Source organism: Limanda limanda, chromosome 19 (genome assembly GCF_963576545.1).
Source record: "Limanda limanda chromosome 19, fLimLim1.1, whole genome shotgun sequence".
In the NCBI taxonomy this organism is placed as follows: domain Eukaryota; kingdom Metazoa; phylum Chordata; class Actinopteri; order Pleuronectiformes; family Pleuronectidae; genus Limanda; species Limanda limanda.
Window position 1 is genome coordinate 1,505,595 of NC_083654.1, and position 17,648 is coordinate 1,523,242.

At 41.9% G+C, this 17,648-nt stretch overlaps 1 protein-coding gene across 2 annotated transcripts in view; it reads right to left on the reverse strand.

The window, feature by feature from the left end:
* Window positions 1-465: 465 nt before the first annotated feature.
* The window catches only part of sema4ab (sema domain, immunoglobulin domain (Ig), transmembrane domain (TM) and short cytoplasmic domain, (semaphorin) 4Ab), a 39,099-nt gene continuing 21,916 nt past the window's right edge, over window positions 466-17,648 (reverse strand). Inside the window, exons 12-17 of one of the 2 annotated variants that reach the window (XM_061092196.1) lie at window positions 17,292-17,481; window positions 8,560-8,675; window positions 4,762-4,925; window positions 2,506-2,600; window positions 1,120-1,607; window positions 806-988 (exon numbers count right to left, since the gene is read on the reverse strand). In XM_061092196.1, coding sequence (XP_060948179.1) covers window positions 878-988; window positions 1,120-1,607; window positions 2,506-2,600; window positions 4,762-4,925; window positions 8,560-8,675; window positions 17,292-17,481 — 1,164 coding nt within the window. In that variant the 3' untranslated portion in view covers window positions 806-877. Of the gene's footprint in view, window positions 1,608-2,505; window positions 2,601-4,761; window positions 4,926-8,559; window positions 8,676-17,291; window positions 17,482-17,648 lie in introns of both variants that reach the window. The other variant, XM_061092195.1, reaches the window with a different exon arrangement.

Below are 17,648 nucleotides of genomic sequence, written 5' to 3' on the forward strand. Positions count from 1 at the left end.
CTGCTGCCATAGATAATAAATAAAAGATATTCAAATCAATGAATCATTGTCGAAAGAAGAGAATAGAGAGAGAACAGAGAAGAGTGACGCAGCTCCGTCAAATCTTGTGCCGCCGCCTCCTCCGGGCTGAATTCTACTTTGGAAACTTCTAGTGATCATATTTGTCCCGAGTTAAAATCATCACTACGAGCAGTTGATTATATAAAAGATTTGTTCAGCTTAATTATGAACCCCAGAACCTGAAGGAAAGTAACAAATGTTTTGTTTGAGATAACTCCACAATATCAACACTGATCGATGCTTTTCTTAATGAGTTCATCAGCCGTACCGCTCGCTCTTTTGCGCACGCATGCACTCACGCAATAATGCTTATAATCTTTTTTCAGAGTCTATGCTACTCACTGTATGGGGTCTATTTAAGCAGGGAAACTTAAGCAAGAAAGACTTCAACACCGTATACTCAAGCATTTGTTTATTATTATTAAGTCATATCATCATTGCAATATTCAACAACGTTATTGCATGTTTTCCTAATATCATGCAGCCCTATATCAAAGACTGACTGAACTGTAAAAACACAGAGAGAACAAATTGTACTGGATCAGTTTTCACCTTCTAGTCAGTGAAAAATCCAGAACATCACAACGTTTTTCCAGCTTCTGGACACAAAGAAGAAGTATATGTCTGAGTTACGCACCACTGGAATTACCACCCACCTCACCTTCTACCCCACTCTCATCTGGTCTTATCTGTAACGGCTACAATTTCAGGAACTGTTCAGATGGGAGTGTTGGGCAAATGTCCATTAGAGCCTGTGAGTGCTCCGTTACAGCCTGAACCACTGGCTTGTCCACTGTTCAGGGTTTGTCCATTGCGTTTACTCCGAGACTGGTTCCCATTGAGGGCCTCCTGCTCCACAGGGGTCCTTCTGTCTGAGTCTCTGGTTGGAGTCCCTGCATGCGGGGCTGTTCGGCTGTGGCACCGCTGTCTGATGACATACAAAAGCATGGTGATCAGTAAACTGATGGAAAGTACCAGCAGAATTGATACAGCCACCAGCTCCTTTAGATAGCAGGGGCCTGGAGCCAACTGCAAAGGCTCCCCATCCTGTAAGCCAACCTCCTTCTGCCCAGATTGATGTGTCCACATGGTTAGGTTCCTGCCCTGCTGTCTGGTGATGACCTGAGTTTCCCTGCTTGAATGTGTTGGCTCAATCTCTCCATTTCTTATTTCCGTTCTTTGAGTCCCAGAGGTGTGCAATCCAGGTCCACCTCTAGACACAGTCTGCATGGTGGTTATGGGTTGTGTCTGAGGCCGGGTGGAACTGGTTGGAGTTTGAACCATTGGGCTGCTCTTCTGTTTTACATGATAGATGGCCATAGTCTGCTGGTAGCCATTCTCAGTGGACAGACAGAGGTAGTGGCCCAGCGTGGCAGGGGTGGCCACAAAGCTTAGACTCCCATCCCCCAGGTGCAGGTACAGGTCTGTGGACAGCCGGCTGTTAGGACGCTCCCACATCTGCTGGGACAGCTGTGATGCCGCGGGACACTGCAGTCGCACCACTTCATTTAGAGTTACAGACACCAGCTCACCTGTAGGACATGATGCTGACAGAGATTACAACTCAACAGAGCCCACAATACACAAGGAGCCTCCATTATGCTCTACACATTGTCATCAGATATGAAAACTTCCAGCAGTAGTCTAAACTTGCTAAAGGATCTGCTGCTCACTCAGTAAATGCATACATGTGTAAAATAAACATGTCTACATCGCATTACATTTCATTACATTAGGGGAAGCCATGGCTCAGGAGGTGGAGTGGATCATCGTCAGTTCAATCCCAGTCTCCACCATTTCACTTGCTGAAGGGCAAGATATTTAACCCCAAATACCCCCCGACAGCTGTGCTGGCAGTGTGTGATAAGAGAAAGTGCTGCATTTATATGCACTGTATGAATGTGTGTGTGTGTGTGTGTGTGAGACGCACTGATCATCTGTTTTTAATGTTGCCTTAAATCACAAAGTGGCACAGCACCTTACCTTACTTAATTTCCCTTCGGGGATGAATAAAGTACTCTATCTATCTATGACAGCTTCTGTTGGATAATTGGAAATATAGATAAATTAAATAAATACAAATTTAAGAGGTAAACTAAAATTGAACGCAACTTTGTTTTACATAGCACAACCTGCTTGTGTGTGTGTGTGTGTGTGTGTGTGTGTGTGTGTGTGTGTGTGTGTGTGTGTGTGTGTGTGTGTGTGTGTTTGTGTGGCAAAACTGCACTGTGAAGCATTTTAAGAAAAGTGCTCTATAAATACAGACCATTTACTATTACATGCTCCATGAAGGCTCTATACTCTGACATAGGTTGTTGGCTACACATTTTACCAGGTTACATAATCAAAGTATTCAGTTTCCTTGGTTAGAACCAATTCATGCACACAATGTTTGTTAGAACATTACAAGAATGAACACTGTAATGTCGGCTAAGTGACACTTACCTGCAGACAGTTTGGTTGGTCCGAATCTGGCTCGATGTGGTAATGTTACACTGTTGCATGCCTCCTCAACATTCCCTCTGTCTACATCCTGGCTTCTGCAGAGGTAAACTACAGTCAACAGAGAGGTTGGTTTACATTCTTCCACTCTCTCCAGTCCCTGCCCCCTGATTGACGGACCCTTCCCTCTCTCTTTTCTCTCTTTCTTCTTCCTTTTCATTCATTCATTTACTTATTCTTTTTTTGTTTTTCCTTTTAATTTGTTTATATTGTGCAGCTTATATACTTAATTGTTACTTAATAGAATTTTCAGTTATCTATCTATCATTATTGTTGTTGTTTTCATTGAGTTGTGTAATGTGTTGTTCACTGGACCACGTTCATGTGGTCCATAAAATAAGAAAAACATTCTAGGAGGAAGACTGTATATACTATTCTTGATCCATCAAGATGCGCAGTGTTTTTGTGGTGTTAATGTCTTTGTGTATTGCTGATTGTCGTGCTGAGATTTTGTGATACCCAATGTAAATTTGACATTGATTTCTGGCCTACTGTGCCTAACCTCTTAATAAAAATATTAAAAAAATAGAAAAACAGAGAGGTTGGTACAGTTGTCACAGACTTAATGCTGATGGCTGTCATCTTGAGTCATGAGTGAAAAGGTACTTCCATTTGCTCAAAACACAATTGCGTATTGTTTTTACAATACGCAAAATGTTATTTTGCTTGTAGCTGTAGAATAAAAGCAGTTAAGATCAAGTCACCTACTACTCCCATTCCTCCAACTCCCCAACATAAAGATGGCCAACCAGCTTTACAACCTAGAAAAATATTCAATCATTCAATAACCTGAATTTTTTGTACAGCGCAAAATCACAACATATATTATCAGTCAAGAATAGAGAAACCCAACAGTTCCCATAACAAGCAAACACTTGGTGACTGTGGAGCAAAAAAACTCCCTTATTAACTGGAAAAATTCTCTAGGATAACCAGACTCAATGTGGGCGGTGAGAGTGAGTGACACAGTTTAAACAAATTTGTGTTGGTATCTGTGCATTGTATTAGCCTGTATGAAACCTGGAACAAACACTTTGACTGAACACTAGTCAATGTCCCACGTTAGCATAACATGTTTATGTTGTACTGTATCGGTAGGACTTTTCAGACAAGACTAGAAAAGCACTGTAAAAATACAGACCATTTACCATTTAAAATTTCTTCATTAAATTTTGGAGATTAGCATTAAGCCTAGACTATACCAGATAATTACAGGTCAATAATAATATTCTAGTTTCTGTCTATAACCATTCCTTGAGCTTGCAGAGGTTTCAGTTCATTATGCTAAAAAAGTAACACAGACACAATCTAAACTAAATAGTTTCAGGGATGAGGGTTAATGTTAGTTTATTATTACAGTTTTAAATAAAGGCATAGTGGCAATCTTACTGTGTTATTCTTAACCTGAATGTGACATCTGCCCTCCGACAGGAGTGCCTGCCATACTGAAACTGACAGCGTGGGAAGGGGCATTGATACTCCAACACAACTCTGGTAGCTTCAATCAATCAAATTTTATTTGTATAGCCCATATTCACAAATCACAATTCGTCTCATAGGGCTTTAACATGGTGTGACATGTCCTTAACCCCGGTATCTAATCGCAAGAGTAAGGAAGCTACAGAGACCCCCGGTATCTAATCGTTTTTGTTACTTCAGGTGATCTGACATTCACCCAAACCTGATTCAGTGATTTGTCAGCTGTGAAATTAATTAAAACAAGGCATTTGTACTTCTCTCTTCAGCTCTTTTTATATTTTACATAAAATATTTTAGTAACACCATCATGTCTCTCAGGAAAGACCGTCTGAAAATGTGTTACATAGTTGAATTCAATATAAACAACATCCCCTAGTCCTGTTAAAATATCCAATAGTATAGCTTTATAGGAGTAGTGAAAAAAATGTTTTGCATTAAATTTGAATTATTTCTTGACTACTTGGTAAATTACTTATTATTGTTTTAATACCTTTTTATTTTAACACAAAGTCTTGCATTTCTTTAAAATAAAGAAAAGTCTGTAAACAAAATACTCACATGTTATCTACACCCCATAGAAAAAAATATCAAAATAATACAGCTTAATAAACCAATTTCAATAGACCAGTGCTATCATTTCCATTATATCAACTTGTTTTTCATCAAAGGACTCAACAGGACACATTAACAAAATAAATAAAAAAAATTTGTTGTACTCACAAACTGGTCTGGGTGATAGATGCCTCCACGCAGGCCCTGTTGGCATTGTCCCAACCACAGAAGGGGTCTCTGGCCAGCACACACTGAGCACATGTCCAGTAAAAGGAACAGTTTGCTGTTGGAACCCTCACCACACCCTCTGATGTACCAACGTATATCACACCCTGCAGTGGGACAGAACAGGATCAAGCAAATTTAACATAACTGTAAGATTATATTTACATGAACCTCTTTGAACCCGTTTCGTTTCAAAACAGAACGATACAGTCCCTGTGAAACAGGAAAATGGATGTGACTGGCACACTACCCTAGACTGCATGGGCCCTTATGGCTGAGAACAGTATGCTCAATGTTCATGGCTACAGCCCTCATCAACTGGTATTTTGGCAGAATCCTAACCTCTCTTCTGTATTATTTGATAAGCTACCTGCCCTAGAGGGCACCATAACAAGTGCTAGGGTAGGAGAACACATATCAGCATTACATGCTTCCAGGAAAGTATTCACAGAAGCCAAGTGTTCAGAGAGGATAAGGAGTGCACTGTGCAAGCAACTCAGACCCACAGATGACAATTATGAGACAGAGTATACAAAGTATATTACAAACGGGCAGGCTACACAGAGTGGAAGGGACCAGGGGTGGTTATTAGTCAAGGTGGAGTTGTCGTATTTGTAAAACATGGGGGTATTCTTGTTAGTGTACATCACCCTAAACTTTGTAAGGTGAACACAGAGGATTAGGATAAGCGAATTGTACAAGATAATCCTGACAGAAAAGCAGAAAATGAGAAGACTATTTCAAACAATGACAGAGCACACATGCTGCTGATGTACTTATAACTAAAGACATCTCTTTTAGGAAAGGCTTTGGCTGAGGGATAGAGCGGTAAGGTTGGCAGTTCGATCCCCACTATTCCCCATCTGCATGCTGAAGTGTTCTTGGGCAAGATGCTGAACCCCGGATTGCCCCTCATAGAACAAAAAAGTGCTGCTAATAGTTGCACTGTATGAATGTGTGTGTGAATGGGTGAATGTAAAACTGTAATGTAAAGTGCTTTGAGTGGACATCAAGTCTAGAAAAGCGCTATATAAATACAAAACCATTTACCATTTACCAAAGCCATTTAATGTAGCCAAACTCGAAGATATAAAGAACTGGCACAATGATGTTTTTGAAGAAGTTGAAGGTGCAGGTCAAAAATGTATCTCCACCAGATGAGTCTGTAGTCTCACAAAAGCATCCAAAGGTATTGTGCCTAAAGCACGACTTATAGCTAGAGGTTTTGAAGAGGCTAATATCCACAAGCTACAGAAAGATCCCCAACCTGTGCTTCAGAATCTCTTAGAAATCAGTTAGCAGTAATCTGTCAAAATCAGTGGCAAATCTATTCTATGCACATCAAATCTATTTTTTTGCTGGGCATGGAACTGTCCAGAGATAATTATATCTGGCCCCTACCTGAGGCAGGCAGTGAGAGTATTCCATGGAAACTAAAGAAATGTGTATATGGGTGCATCTGTATCACTATATTGGTACAACAAATTGAAAGAAATCATGCTGAGTACAAGTGGTAAAATGTCAAAGGTAGATCCAGCATGCTTTTATTGCTTTTATTCTTTAGATGCGCAGTTTAAGGTAGCTGGAGAACAGTATGTCATGTTGATAAATTAAGCATTAATAATGCACTAAATATTGTTTATGGTCACTGGATGACAGTGTTTTGTAAAATTCCGAGATGTCTAAAAAGTATCCCCTATTATTTATTTTACTAAAAGAGACGGAGATTGTTAACATGTATTTCCCCTCTATTCTATACTTTACGGTAAAGAAGTTTCCACTTTAAGCCTATGCTTTGACTGCGGGTTACGCCTATTACATTTCATTTAGCTGACGCTTTTATCCAAAGCGACTTACAATAAGTGCATTCAATCATGGGGTACAAACCCAGAACAACAAGAATCTAGAAAATAAAAAGAGAGCCAAACTACAAAGTGCTATAAGTAAGTGCCATTTAAGTGCGACTAAATTGTTAGTTTAAACTTTTATTCAAGGTATAGTAGGAAGAGATGTATTTTAGTTTGCGGCAGAAGATGTATATACTTTCTTCTCTCCTAATGTCAATGCGGAGCTCAATCCACCATTTAGGAGCCAGGACAGCAAACAGTCGTTATTTAATTGAGAGGTTAGCTGTCCCTCGCAGTGAGGGAGCAACAAGCCGATTGGCAGATTCCGAGCGGAGTGAACAGGCTGGGGTGTAACGTTTGACCATGTCCTTGATGTAGACTGTACCCGATCCTTTCGTAGCACGGTACGCAAGTTTTGAAACACGCCTAGGTGTAGGGATTTATGTGGTGGCGTAAATATAATGGCGGTTGCAGAGTGTTTCAGCTGAAGAGTTGAATTGAATTAAAAATGTTTATTAGGTCTAACAATAAAAACCTGGATATTATGCAATTTTCCATTATTAAAACAGACAAAACAGAAGTTGTAATACCTTGCCTTTATCACCTTAGAAATGCATTCTATAATGATATAGCTTCTCAGGATGGCATCGCCTTTGCATCCAAATAAGCTGTGTGGAATCTGAGAGTTAGCTCTGACCTGGACAAGTCCTTTGACTCACATTTAAAACAAACTTCAAGGACTGCCTTTTATAAATTACAAAAATTAGGCATGTCCTAATAGAGCGGGCGACCTCTAACCCGAAGGTTGGCGATTCAATCCCAGTCCTCCCCATTCCAAATGCCAAATACTGAACCCCACATTGTTCCTGACAGCTGTGCTGTTCTCATAGAAAGTGCTGCCCATGGGTGGACTGTATGAATTTGTGAGTGAATGCTATACAAATACAGACCATTTACTTATTATCAGGCTCCACCACTAACTTTTTAAAGACTCTGCAGCTTGTCCAAATGCTGCAGCAATTGTACTAAGAACCAGAACAAGAGATCACTTCTCCTGAAATAACTTCTCTACTCTGGATTTCTGTAAAATTGTCTACATACAACTCTCCTCCTCACCTTTAAAACCCTTACTTAGATGTCCCCATCATACCTTACAGAGCACATAGTACCATATCACCCCACTGGAGCACTGCTCTCCTAGAATCCAGGCTTACTTGTTGCCTCAAAAGTTTTAAGAGTAGGAGCCAGAGCCTTCAGCTATCAAATGAAGATGAATGTGTTATTGTGCCTCCATCCAGTTTATTAAAAAAAGTAAAATAAGACACAATATAAAAAAAAAATAGTATTACATGGTAAAATATGAAAATACGATAATATAAACATGTTAGGCTGCTATAGGCAAAGTTTTTCGGGGGACACATGGAGCATCTCTTTACTCCTCTCATTCTTGATCACATTAATGTCCAATCAAAACATTCTCAGATGATCTCTTCCCCAGAGTGTTTGTGCTTTACCGTTGCAGATCCAGGATTGCGGCCATGGCTACATTGTGGATTGTGGTGGCAACTGATGGTGGACTATGATTAGAATTAGATTGTTTAGATATACAATGTTCCTGCCCACTACATATATCTGACATTAGCCCTGGTACCCCTCCATTTTATTAATGGCTGAATCAATATCTTTCTATCTATACCAACTATACTTTATTTTTTATCATTCTTGGTGTTTTTATGGTCTTATTTGCTTTTATTCTCTTCTATTAATTTTAAATGTTGACACTTTTTGTATCTATCATATAATTATACAATATATTTTCATGTAATGTGTTTAGTCATATCATGTAATTGTCTTATACAGGACACATGGAGTAAATTGCACTCTCAGTGTTTACCTTGGGTATGGATAGCTTCAGGCTCTTGATAGGCTGAGTTTGTTCAAAGACCTTGACCTCCTCAATGATATGGGCCCCACTTGGCAGCAGCACTGCTTTGTGTAGATAACCAGATTCTGAAACACAGTTAGTGAGAAGTTAAAGATAATGTTAATACAGTAGACAGACATAATATTGTAACAGAGTTGACAGCAACATCCGTTTGCATTGAGTTTCAATCCATATCTCCAAACCTATAGTTCCTCTCAACAGGTGTGACCAGTTTAGACTATACACAATACACTGAAATTAAGCCAAGGAGATGAAGGTGAAGAAAAATTGTAATTTAATAAACCCAATGCACTTAGTCTGCTTCCACAACTTCCCAAATGCTTTCAGCGCAGAGTTCACCTGTTAAACACTCAACTTAACTACGCAACATCTCAGGACTGTAATGAACAAATATTACATCATCAAAGTTCCTACAATGTTCATAACAGAAACACTATTCACCAGGCAGCATGACAAGGTGTATTGCAGGGCTATTCAATTAGTTTGGAGCTGGGGCCAGTTCTTGAAACTGAGGCAAAGTCAGGGGCCAGAGGATATCACGGTAACAAGAAATTACAACAACATACTGAAGGAGTCAATATATTTTATTTTCTAAAAGCTTTACAACATATGCCCAAGAGGACGCATAGGCCCAAGGATTCAAAAATCAAACCAGGTGAGCAATAACCAAGCCATATTAACAGACAATTGGAGAAATGCAATTAACTAACAAAAACATGAACTTAATTGTACATAGCTGTACCAACACAACTTTACTGGTCATTATCCTCAATACTTAAAGGGACTCTCACCTTTGTTGCATTTTTACACTTTTTTTGGATAAGGTTAAATTGGTATTAATAAGGTAATGACACTCTAAAATGCAAGACAGACCCACCAGGAGTAAAAACAAACAATTATTTCACTCTCATAATATTTAGTGAAAACTTCAACCAATAAAATTCTTCGGACCGAAGGACCTTATTGGCCGACAGACCTGTCTGTTTGCTGCATGGACATGCAGGTTTTCCGTCTGCTTCTTGTGGCGCATTCGGGCCCGCGTCATCAAGGCGCGTCCTCAACTGTATATAACTTACCGGTGCTTCAGAATCCGAATCCATTGCTTTGGTAAATAAAAACTCACGTGCGTGCGCGGAGGCAGTAGGTTGTAAGTCTACTTGTAAATAAAGTTTCTTCAAAAAAATAAAAACACCGGGATGGTTGTAAGTCTGCTTGTGTAAATAAAGTTTCTTAAATAAAACACCGCGGATGGGAACGAGGGGGTGGGGCATTGGAGGAAGGCGGGATGATTTGAATGTGCTGTAATTCTCAAATGCAACAAAGGTGAGAGTCCCTTTAAGATTAAACTGAGACAGATTTGAGTGACAGGCAGAATCAAATGTATCTCCACCAACAAAGTGCATTGCATGGAACTGAATAGAATTGCAACAAGTTAAAAGTGCATGGTAGTCTATCAAGGAAATGTGTTTCAAAATGAATCACTCAGTTCAGGTGAACTGTATCAGTTGGTTAGAATTTACTTAGAACAACTCCCAACTGCACCAACAAATACAAAATAAAACTGCATAGTAGGCCTCTGAATTGAATTACAACATAACAGAGGTTGCTTAACAGCAAGGCGTGCACGGGCGTCATCATGTTAATTCGTTCAATAACACTAACCCTAACCCTGGTATTTGGTATATGGATAAATTATTGGCTAGTGTAAGATTACATAAAAACAGTCCAATCCACTATGGTTTTGATTTAAAATCAGGTCACCAGTCTTGTGACCATGCCAACTTGTGCAGTAGAGTTTAAGCTCATCTAATCTTCTCTGATTTAACTCAGGGTTAAAAAACAAAGTCTGGGTTGACCTGACTCATGTTAAATGGTACTACAAAGCTGGTTAAGATGTTGGTCGTATAAGAGAAATATTTTTGTCACATAAGGTCTCTATAATCTTAATATGTCATGGATTGACATGTAAGTGCACTTAAAATATGCCAAAACTATAAGGATACTTGAATAACAATTTAGATATGTACTCAATTTCTGAAATTGACTTGTTACTCACTGAAAATGAATCTAGAAATTCTCCTTAAAAGGAGGAATGTGCGGAGCTGGCTCAGCAGGAGCAGTAAGAGTGAGGTGATTGACACAGCTGCATTGAATTGCCTGATCATCTACTCCTTTAAATGCAGTAGCGGCTGAACTAAGATGAGGCTGCAGACTGACACACACTCATATGAGCGGTACGGACATTAAGCGTGGACTTAAGACTCATATTTAAAACGTTGCCCTGTGTCCCGTGTGCTCCGTGCTGCCTCAACCCACGTTTGTAACTGCTCGTGTTTTCAATGGTGTTGCAGCCAAATCCAATCAAATTAAACGTAACCCCCTTCTTCAGATGTAAAAAACAACAGAAAAAAACATAACTCGAAACTGTGTCATTTACACCATGTTTTTAGCCTAACAGTCCTCCTCGGATGCATGTTCATACGCACAGTCACAGTGGAGAAATGCAGACACTCTCGCCAGTGGGTACGCGTGGCCTGCTAGCATTGCCACTTCCAATGTGGACTTTTAGGCTAAAACGGTGAACTATACCTTTAAGCTGTAGTGGGCCTAGCCGATATGGTTTTTGCTTTATTGCCACACAAAGGTTTAATGGGGTGCACCTCTGTGCATCTCAACTTGGTTGTGCACACATAACTGTTGAGCCGGTGGAGGATATTCTTCTCATGGGAGAAGGTCTGTGTACATCTCAAAATATTTTTTTCCAGCACTGGTTATATCCGATGTACATCTACGTGCCTATAATACACATGAAATCCAGACCCAAGACACAAGCAAGGGCTTCTGCTGACAAGACCACTACAGGTAAAGTGCATATGTGACCCTGTAATGTTAATGTTATCTCCTGTAATCCTAAAGGCCATCTTCTTCTGCTATCAGCCAGGTATAGAGCATTTCCTAAAAATATATTAAGATCCACACCTTCCCGTTTGAAAACATCCCCAAATCTCTTCACTCGATAGGGTGCATGATGGTCCAGCATCCACTGCGGGCCTCCCCTTTTCACGAACAACTGATGGGGTAGATAGATAGATAGATAGATAGATTACTTTATTCATCCCCAAAGGGAAATTAAGTCGTCATAGCAGCCCGTATATTTGAATACAATAAAATACAATACAATAGAATAAAATAAAAAATATTGAGGTAGAAAGAATAAAAACAGAAACACAAGATAAATAGGTAGATAAGGTGCAGTGGCAAGATGATGGTAATAGTACTGATTATATGATGGTAATGTTATTGTTAGACAGTATATAAAAATAGTACAGTATATATAGTATATAATATAACATAATATATATTTATATATGATAGTAATTATACCAATATAATAGCAGTATATAGTAATAATGGCAGCAGCAGTATATATAATAATAATAGTAAATATAATAATAATAACATGTACACATGTATAAATATGTGTATATAGACTTATATATACAAAGAATATACAAAGAGTATGAAATAATATGATATGATATATAGTAGAGGTATAAATATAAGTATTTGACTATACAATAGATAATATAATATACTATGAGTGTAAGAATATGTAGACAGAGTGTGCAAAAGACAATATTATTTTATAAAATGATATATAATATCAATATGGTTTATATTAACACATATCACATATGATGTGAAGTAAGTGTATATGGAGCGGAGTGTTGTACAGGGTACACAGTGCAAGGAGACAGGTATATTTAGTGCAGTTCTGTGATGGTGGCTCTGACAGAGGGGGAGGAGTTGAACAGTCTTATTGCGGTTGGGATACGATTTCCTGTATCGTTCCTTAGAGCAGCGGGGGGGTTGAATGAGTCTGTGGCTGAAGCTGCTCCTTAGCTTGTCCAGTGGTGGAGGAAGTACTGAAGTTTAGTACTTAAGTAAAAGTACAAGTACACAGGAAAATATATACTTAAGTAAAAGTAAAAGTACTACATCAACAATCCTACTTAAGTAAAAGTAAAAAGTACTTGCTTTTAAATTTACTTTAAGTATTAAAAGTAAAAGTACTCACGCAATGGGTTGTCTTTCAATGTCTAGGCTGTGCCATTTTGATAAAGAAAGCAGATATAGCTACTGGTAATACTCATGCCTCTACAGATGTCACTACTAGTAATAATTATAAGCAGTTGAATGTTTTTTCAGCAAAACAGGCAAGGTTTAGTGCTGCTGCCAAACGCGCTGTTGCAGGTATGGCCTGCCCCTTTAAGGAACGGGCCCAGAGACTGACGTAGTGCACCTGGGTAACTTGCGCAAGAAGTGTGTGAATACGAGAAGTGAACGAGCACCTAGGGGTGATGAGTGTTGCTCCGGTGGACAGTCAATAAATAAAGTGGCGGCGTTAAAACTAAAGAAACGTCTCCTCCTCCTTCTTCACGTAGTGGTCCGGACGGCTGCTTACCGGCCACTGTGTGTGACTGTGTGACTGTGTGCGTGTGCGTGTGTCACCCAGATGCGGAGCTGACGAGTGGGCACCCTCCGTCGGCTCAGCGCTAAACAGAGTAGCTGATGGTTAGATAGTGATCAACTCGGACTTTAACAGGAACGGTGGAAATGTTTGTTGGCGTGTGTGTGGCTGCGTGTGGAGCGCTGGCGGAGCCGCTCCGTCACAGCAACATTTTGGCGAAACTGTGTTCATAAAATGTAACGAGTAACGACACATATTGTACAAATGTAGCGGAGTAAAAGTATAGATAATAGCTGCAAAATGTAACGGAGTAAAAGTAAAAAGTATGCACTATTATTTTTACTTAAGTAAAGTACAGATACGTAAAACTTTACTTAAGTACAGTAACGAAGTAAAAATACTTCGTTACATTCCACCACTGAGCTTGTCCAGTGTTTTGTGGAGGGGGTGAGAGGGATGGTCCATGATTGCCAGCAGTTTTGCCAGCATCCTGTCCTCCACCACCTCCTCCAGGGTGACAAGCTTAGAGCCAACCACAGACTCTGCCTTCCTGATGAGTTTTCTCAGTCTGTTGGCGTCCTTTGCCTTGATGCCCGCAGCTCAGGACACCACAGCAAAGAAGATGGTGCTCGCCACAACAGACTGATAGAACATCTGCAGCATCTTGTTGCAGACGTGGAAGGACCTGAGCCTCCTCAGGAAGTAAAGCCGGCTCAGGCCCTTCTTGTAGACGGCCTGTGTGTTGGTGGACCAGTCCAGTTTATTGTCCAGTGTGACACCCAGGTACTTGTATGCAGATACCACCTCCACATCCGTCCCACCGATGCAGACAGGAGAGGGCAGGGGCTTGTTCCTCCTGAAGTCCACCACCATCTCCCTCGTCTTCGCCACGTTGAGCTGCATGCAGTTCTCCCCACACCACTTCACAAAGCGGTCAACCAGGTCCCTGTACTCAGCCTCCCCCCCGCCCTCAACACACCCCACAATGGCCGTGTCATCAGAGAACTTCTGTAGATGACACGACTCAGTGCAGTGCTGAAAGTCAGCAGTGTATGTGGTGAAGAGGAAGGGGGACAGTACAGTTCCCTGGGGGGCCCCGATGTTACTGATCAGACGATCAGACACACAGTTCTGTAATCTAACAAACTGCGGTCTGCCCGTCAGATAGTCATCGACCCAAGTGATGAGGGGAGCACTCACCTGCGTGCCCTCCAGTTTAGCCTTCAGCAGTCTGGGCTGGATGGTGTTGAAGGCGCTGGAGAAGTCGAAGAACATGATCCGGACTGAGGTGTTGGGTCTGTCCAGGGAGGAATAAGCCTTCTGCAGCAGGTAGATGATTGCATCATCAACCCCAACATGGGGCTGATATTCAATCTGCAGGGGGTCTTGTGATGGGGACACCAGCGGCCTGAGGTGTGCCAGGACCAGTCTCTCCATGACCTTCATGATGTGAGAGGTCAGTGCCACCGGCCTGTAGTCCTCCAGTGCAGCAGGACGTCCTTTTTTGGGCACTGGGACCAGGCAGGATGTTTTCCAGAGCACTGGCACTCTCTGAAGGTGTAGGCTCAGGTTGAAGAGGTGCTGGAGAACTCCACAGAGCTGGCTGGAGCATCCCTTCAGCACACGAGGGCTGATGAGGTGCGGTCCCGCAGCTTTCCTCTGTTTGAGCCTCTCCAGCTCTCTCCTCACCTGGCTGGCTGTGAAGTGGAGTCCAGACTGGGGGGTGGGGGATGTCAGTGGTGGGTTTGAGGGTGGAGGTGATGAGGGTGGTGCAGAGAGGTGTGTGTTGCAGGAGGTGGTGGGGGGCTGTGGGTGATGTGAGGATGCTCTGGGGGTGGGAGGTGTGAAAAGGTCTGTGGTGAAAGCCAGCGGGGGGGTGGGAGGTAGGGGTGATGGGGGGAGGTGGGGGGTTGTTGCTCGGAGAAGCAGTAGAGGCAGTCGTAGAGGCAGTGGAGGGTCCGCTGGGGGTGGGGGGGTTGGAGTTGAACCTGTTGAAGAACGTGTTCAGCTTGTTCGCACGTCGTTCATCCCCAGCTGCTCCCCCACCTCTCCTCTGGAAGCCGGTGATCTCCTTCATCCCACTCCAGACGTCCCTGGTGTTATTGTCTTCCAGTTTGTGCTCCAGTTTTCTCCTGAAGTTGTCCTTGCTCTCCCTGATGCTGCGTTTGAGCTCCCTTTGTACACGTTTGAGCTCTGCACTGTCCCGTGATCTAAAGGCCCTCTTCTTCTCGTTGAGAAGGGCCTTCAGGTCGCTGGTTACCCACGGCTTGTTATTTGGGTAACAGCGAACCTCTTTAGTGGGGATGGTGTTGTCTATGCAGAACCCAATGTACTCAGAGACACAGTCAGTCATGCCATCAATGTCCTCACCATGTGGCTCATACAGAGCAGCCCAGTCTGTGGCCTCCAGTGCTCCACGCAGTGTTTCCATGGCCACAGGAGACCATTTCCTCACAGTCCTCACTGTGACTGGGTGCTGCTGAACCACAGGCTTGTAAGATGGTGAGAGCAGGACTAGGTTGTGACTTAAGGCTCTTATATACTTCTACGTATCCGTTTCTCGGAGAGGTCTCAGCGGGGGACAAAGAGTCTTTTTGATTTTTACTTCTCCGACGACTATCCGTCTAAAAACAATTCCCCGCCAAACCCATAGGTGGCGCAACAGAAGACGAGCTCAGAGAAGCCTACCCCATTTGGGAAGAAGAAGTCCACGTGTCTATGTTTACATGTTAGCCTGCCTCCCACACACTGAACCATGGCAACTAACAGAACTAAATAAAGTGACACCCAGCGTGTCAAAATGCTGATGTAATCGTTTCTTAGCGCAGCGGTTCCCCGGTCTTGTTTCCGAACTGTGTTGCTGATTCCACAGCTTGAATCTGCTTGAGGCTACATGTAGCTAGAAGCTACACGGACCTAGCTCCCCCCAGCTTCCACACACAGTCAGCAGGGACTCCCGACACTAACTACTACTATCCAGTGTTTGCTTCTAACCTGACGGTATTATAGAAACAGTGTCATGATAGAAGTGGAATTAAAGTCGTGACGGCGGGTTCTTGCACTGTTACCACCGCAGTTAGCATGGTGGCTAGCCTAGCCCGCTAGCCTAGCCTGCTAGCGCCGTTTTGAAAGCTCGTTATAACCGTATGTGACCGTGCACACATGCCCTCAGTGCTCTAACGAGCCACCGTCAGCCGGACAACTCCGCTGGCTTAACACACACGTCACATTAATCGTAGAATCATAGTTGTGTTCGTGTTTGTTGCTAAAATGTAAACAGGAAGTTTGAGGTCCGGAAATACGGAAATTACGTCATACGGAAATGATGTCGTTCGCGGACCAATCACAGCCAAGAGCGGTCCGTTGGGTCTCCAACATGAAGACGGATAGTTAGAAAAATCAGACGTGTACGAAAAGCTGTCCGAAGCACTCGGAGAGGGCGTTTCACGACGGATAGGGCGGTCTTATCTGTCCGTAATAGAAAAAACGGAGAGGCATAAATTGGCCTTTAGTGTTTTTACTAGTCCTTTTCTAGATGCTGTTTCAGCCTCAACAGCTTATCTACCTGCGCCTTAACCGCCTTAACCCTCCGCACACACCAAATATAGCAGCAAGTAAACAACAAGCTAGAATAACTGCAACAAAAACCAGTATTCCCACAGTGTATCATACAGAAGGGAGAAGTCTGAAAATTCCCAATTAAAAAAACAATTCATACTATTACTTCAATGTATGGCGGTAACAGGGTACATGTGCATGTCACTCTCAGACACAAACGATTCAGAGTGACAGGTACGCAGACTAAAGAGTGAAGTAAAAGTAATTGTGTGTGTAAGAGACAACTCCATTGCATTCCACAACTGCAACTGAAACTATGAGAACTGACTGTCTACATTGACAGAAAAAACATTATGGACCGTTGGGCTAGAATGCCGGAAATAGCTTGTCACAAACCAAGCTAGAGATCTCTTGTGTTATTGTATGAATGTTAAACTTGTTTTGGTTCATTAAGAAATATTGACAGAAAAAATGTGAATATGGTGGGCTGCCAAAATCTATATAATTACTGGAAAACACTGCCTCCAGTTTGCGATGCAGCATACTCAGTATGGATTTGAACTGCGAGATGAGCAGTACTTGTGTGTGCAGTGCAATGAGTTTGTTTGGTCTGACGTGGCACCCCACTCAAACCCACTAATTTTGTACCTACCTGTAAGCAGAAATAGGACAGTGTAGTCTCTGCTGTTGGCAGCCTGGATTCTCTGGACAGTCAGGTGGCTGTACTTATGCTCAGCAGACACCATGGTCAGACTTCTTCCAACTGGCCGAACACTTTCGTCTGTCAGGAAATTTTCTTTGACAAAGCGCAGGGCGTTGTCTGATGCATTGTGCAGTCCACACTACCACACAACAAGGCAATTAGACAGTAGTACAAATGAAACAAATTAGTTTACAGTTTCATTGTATTAAAATGATTCTTACATGTAGAACTGCATTTTTCAATTCATCATGCCCTCTGTCTTATTGTCATAGTTTTTCCTATCATGTTATTTATTATTCAATCTTA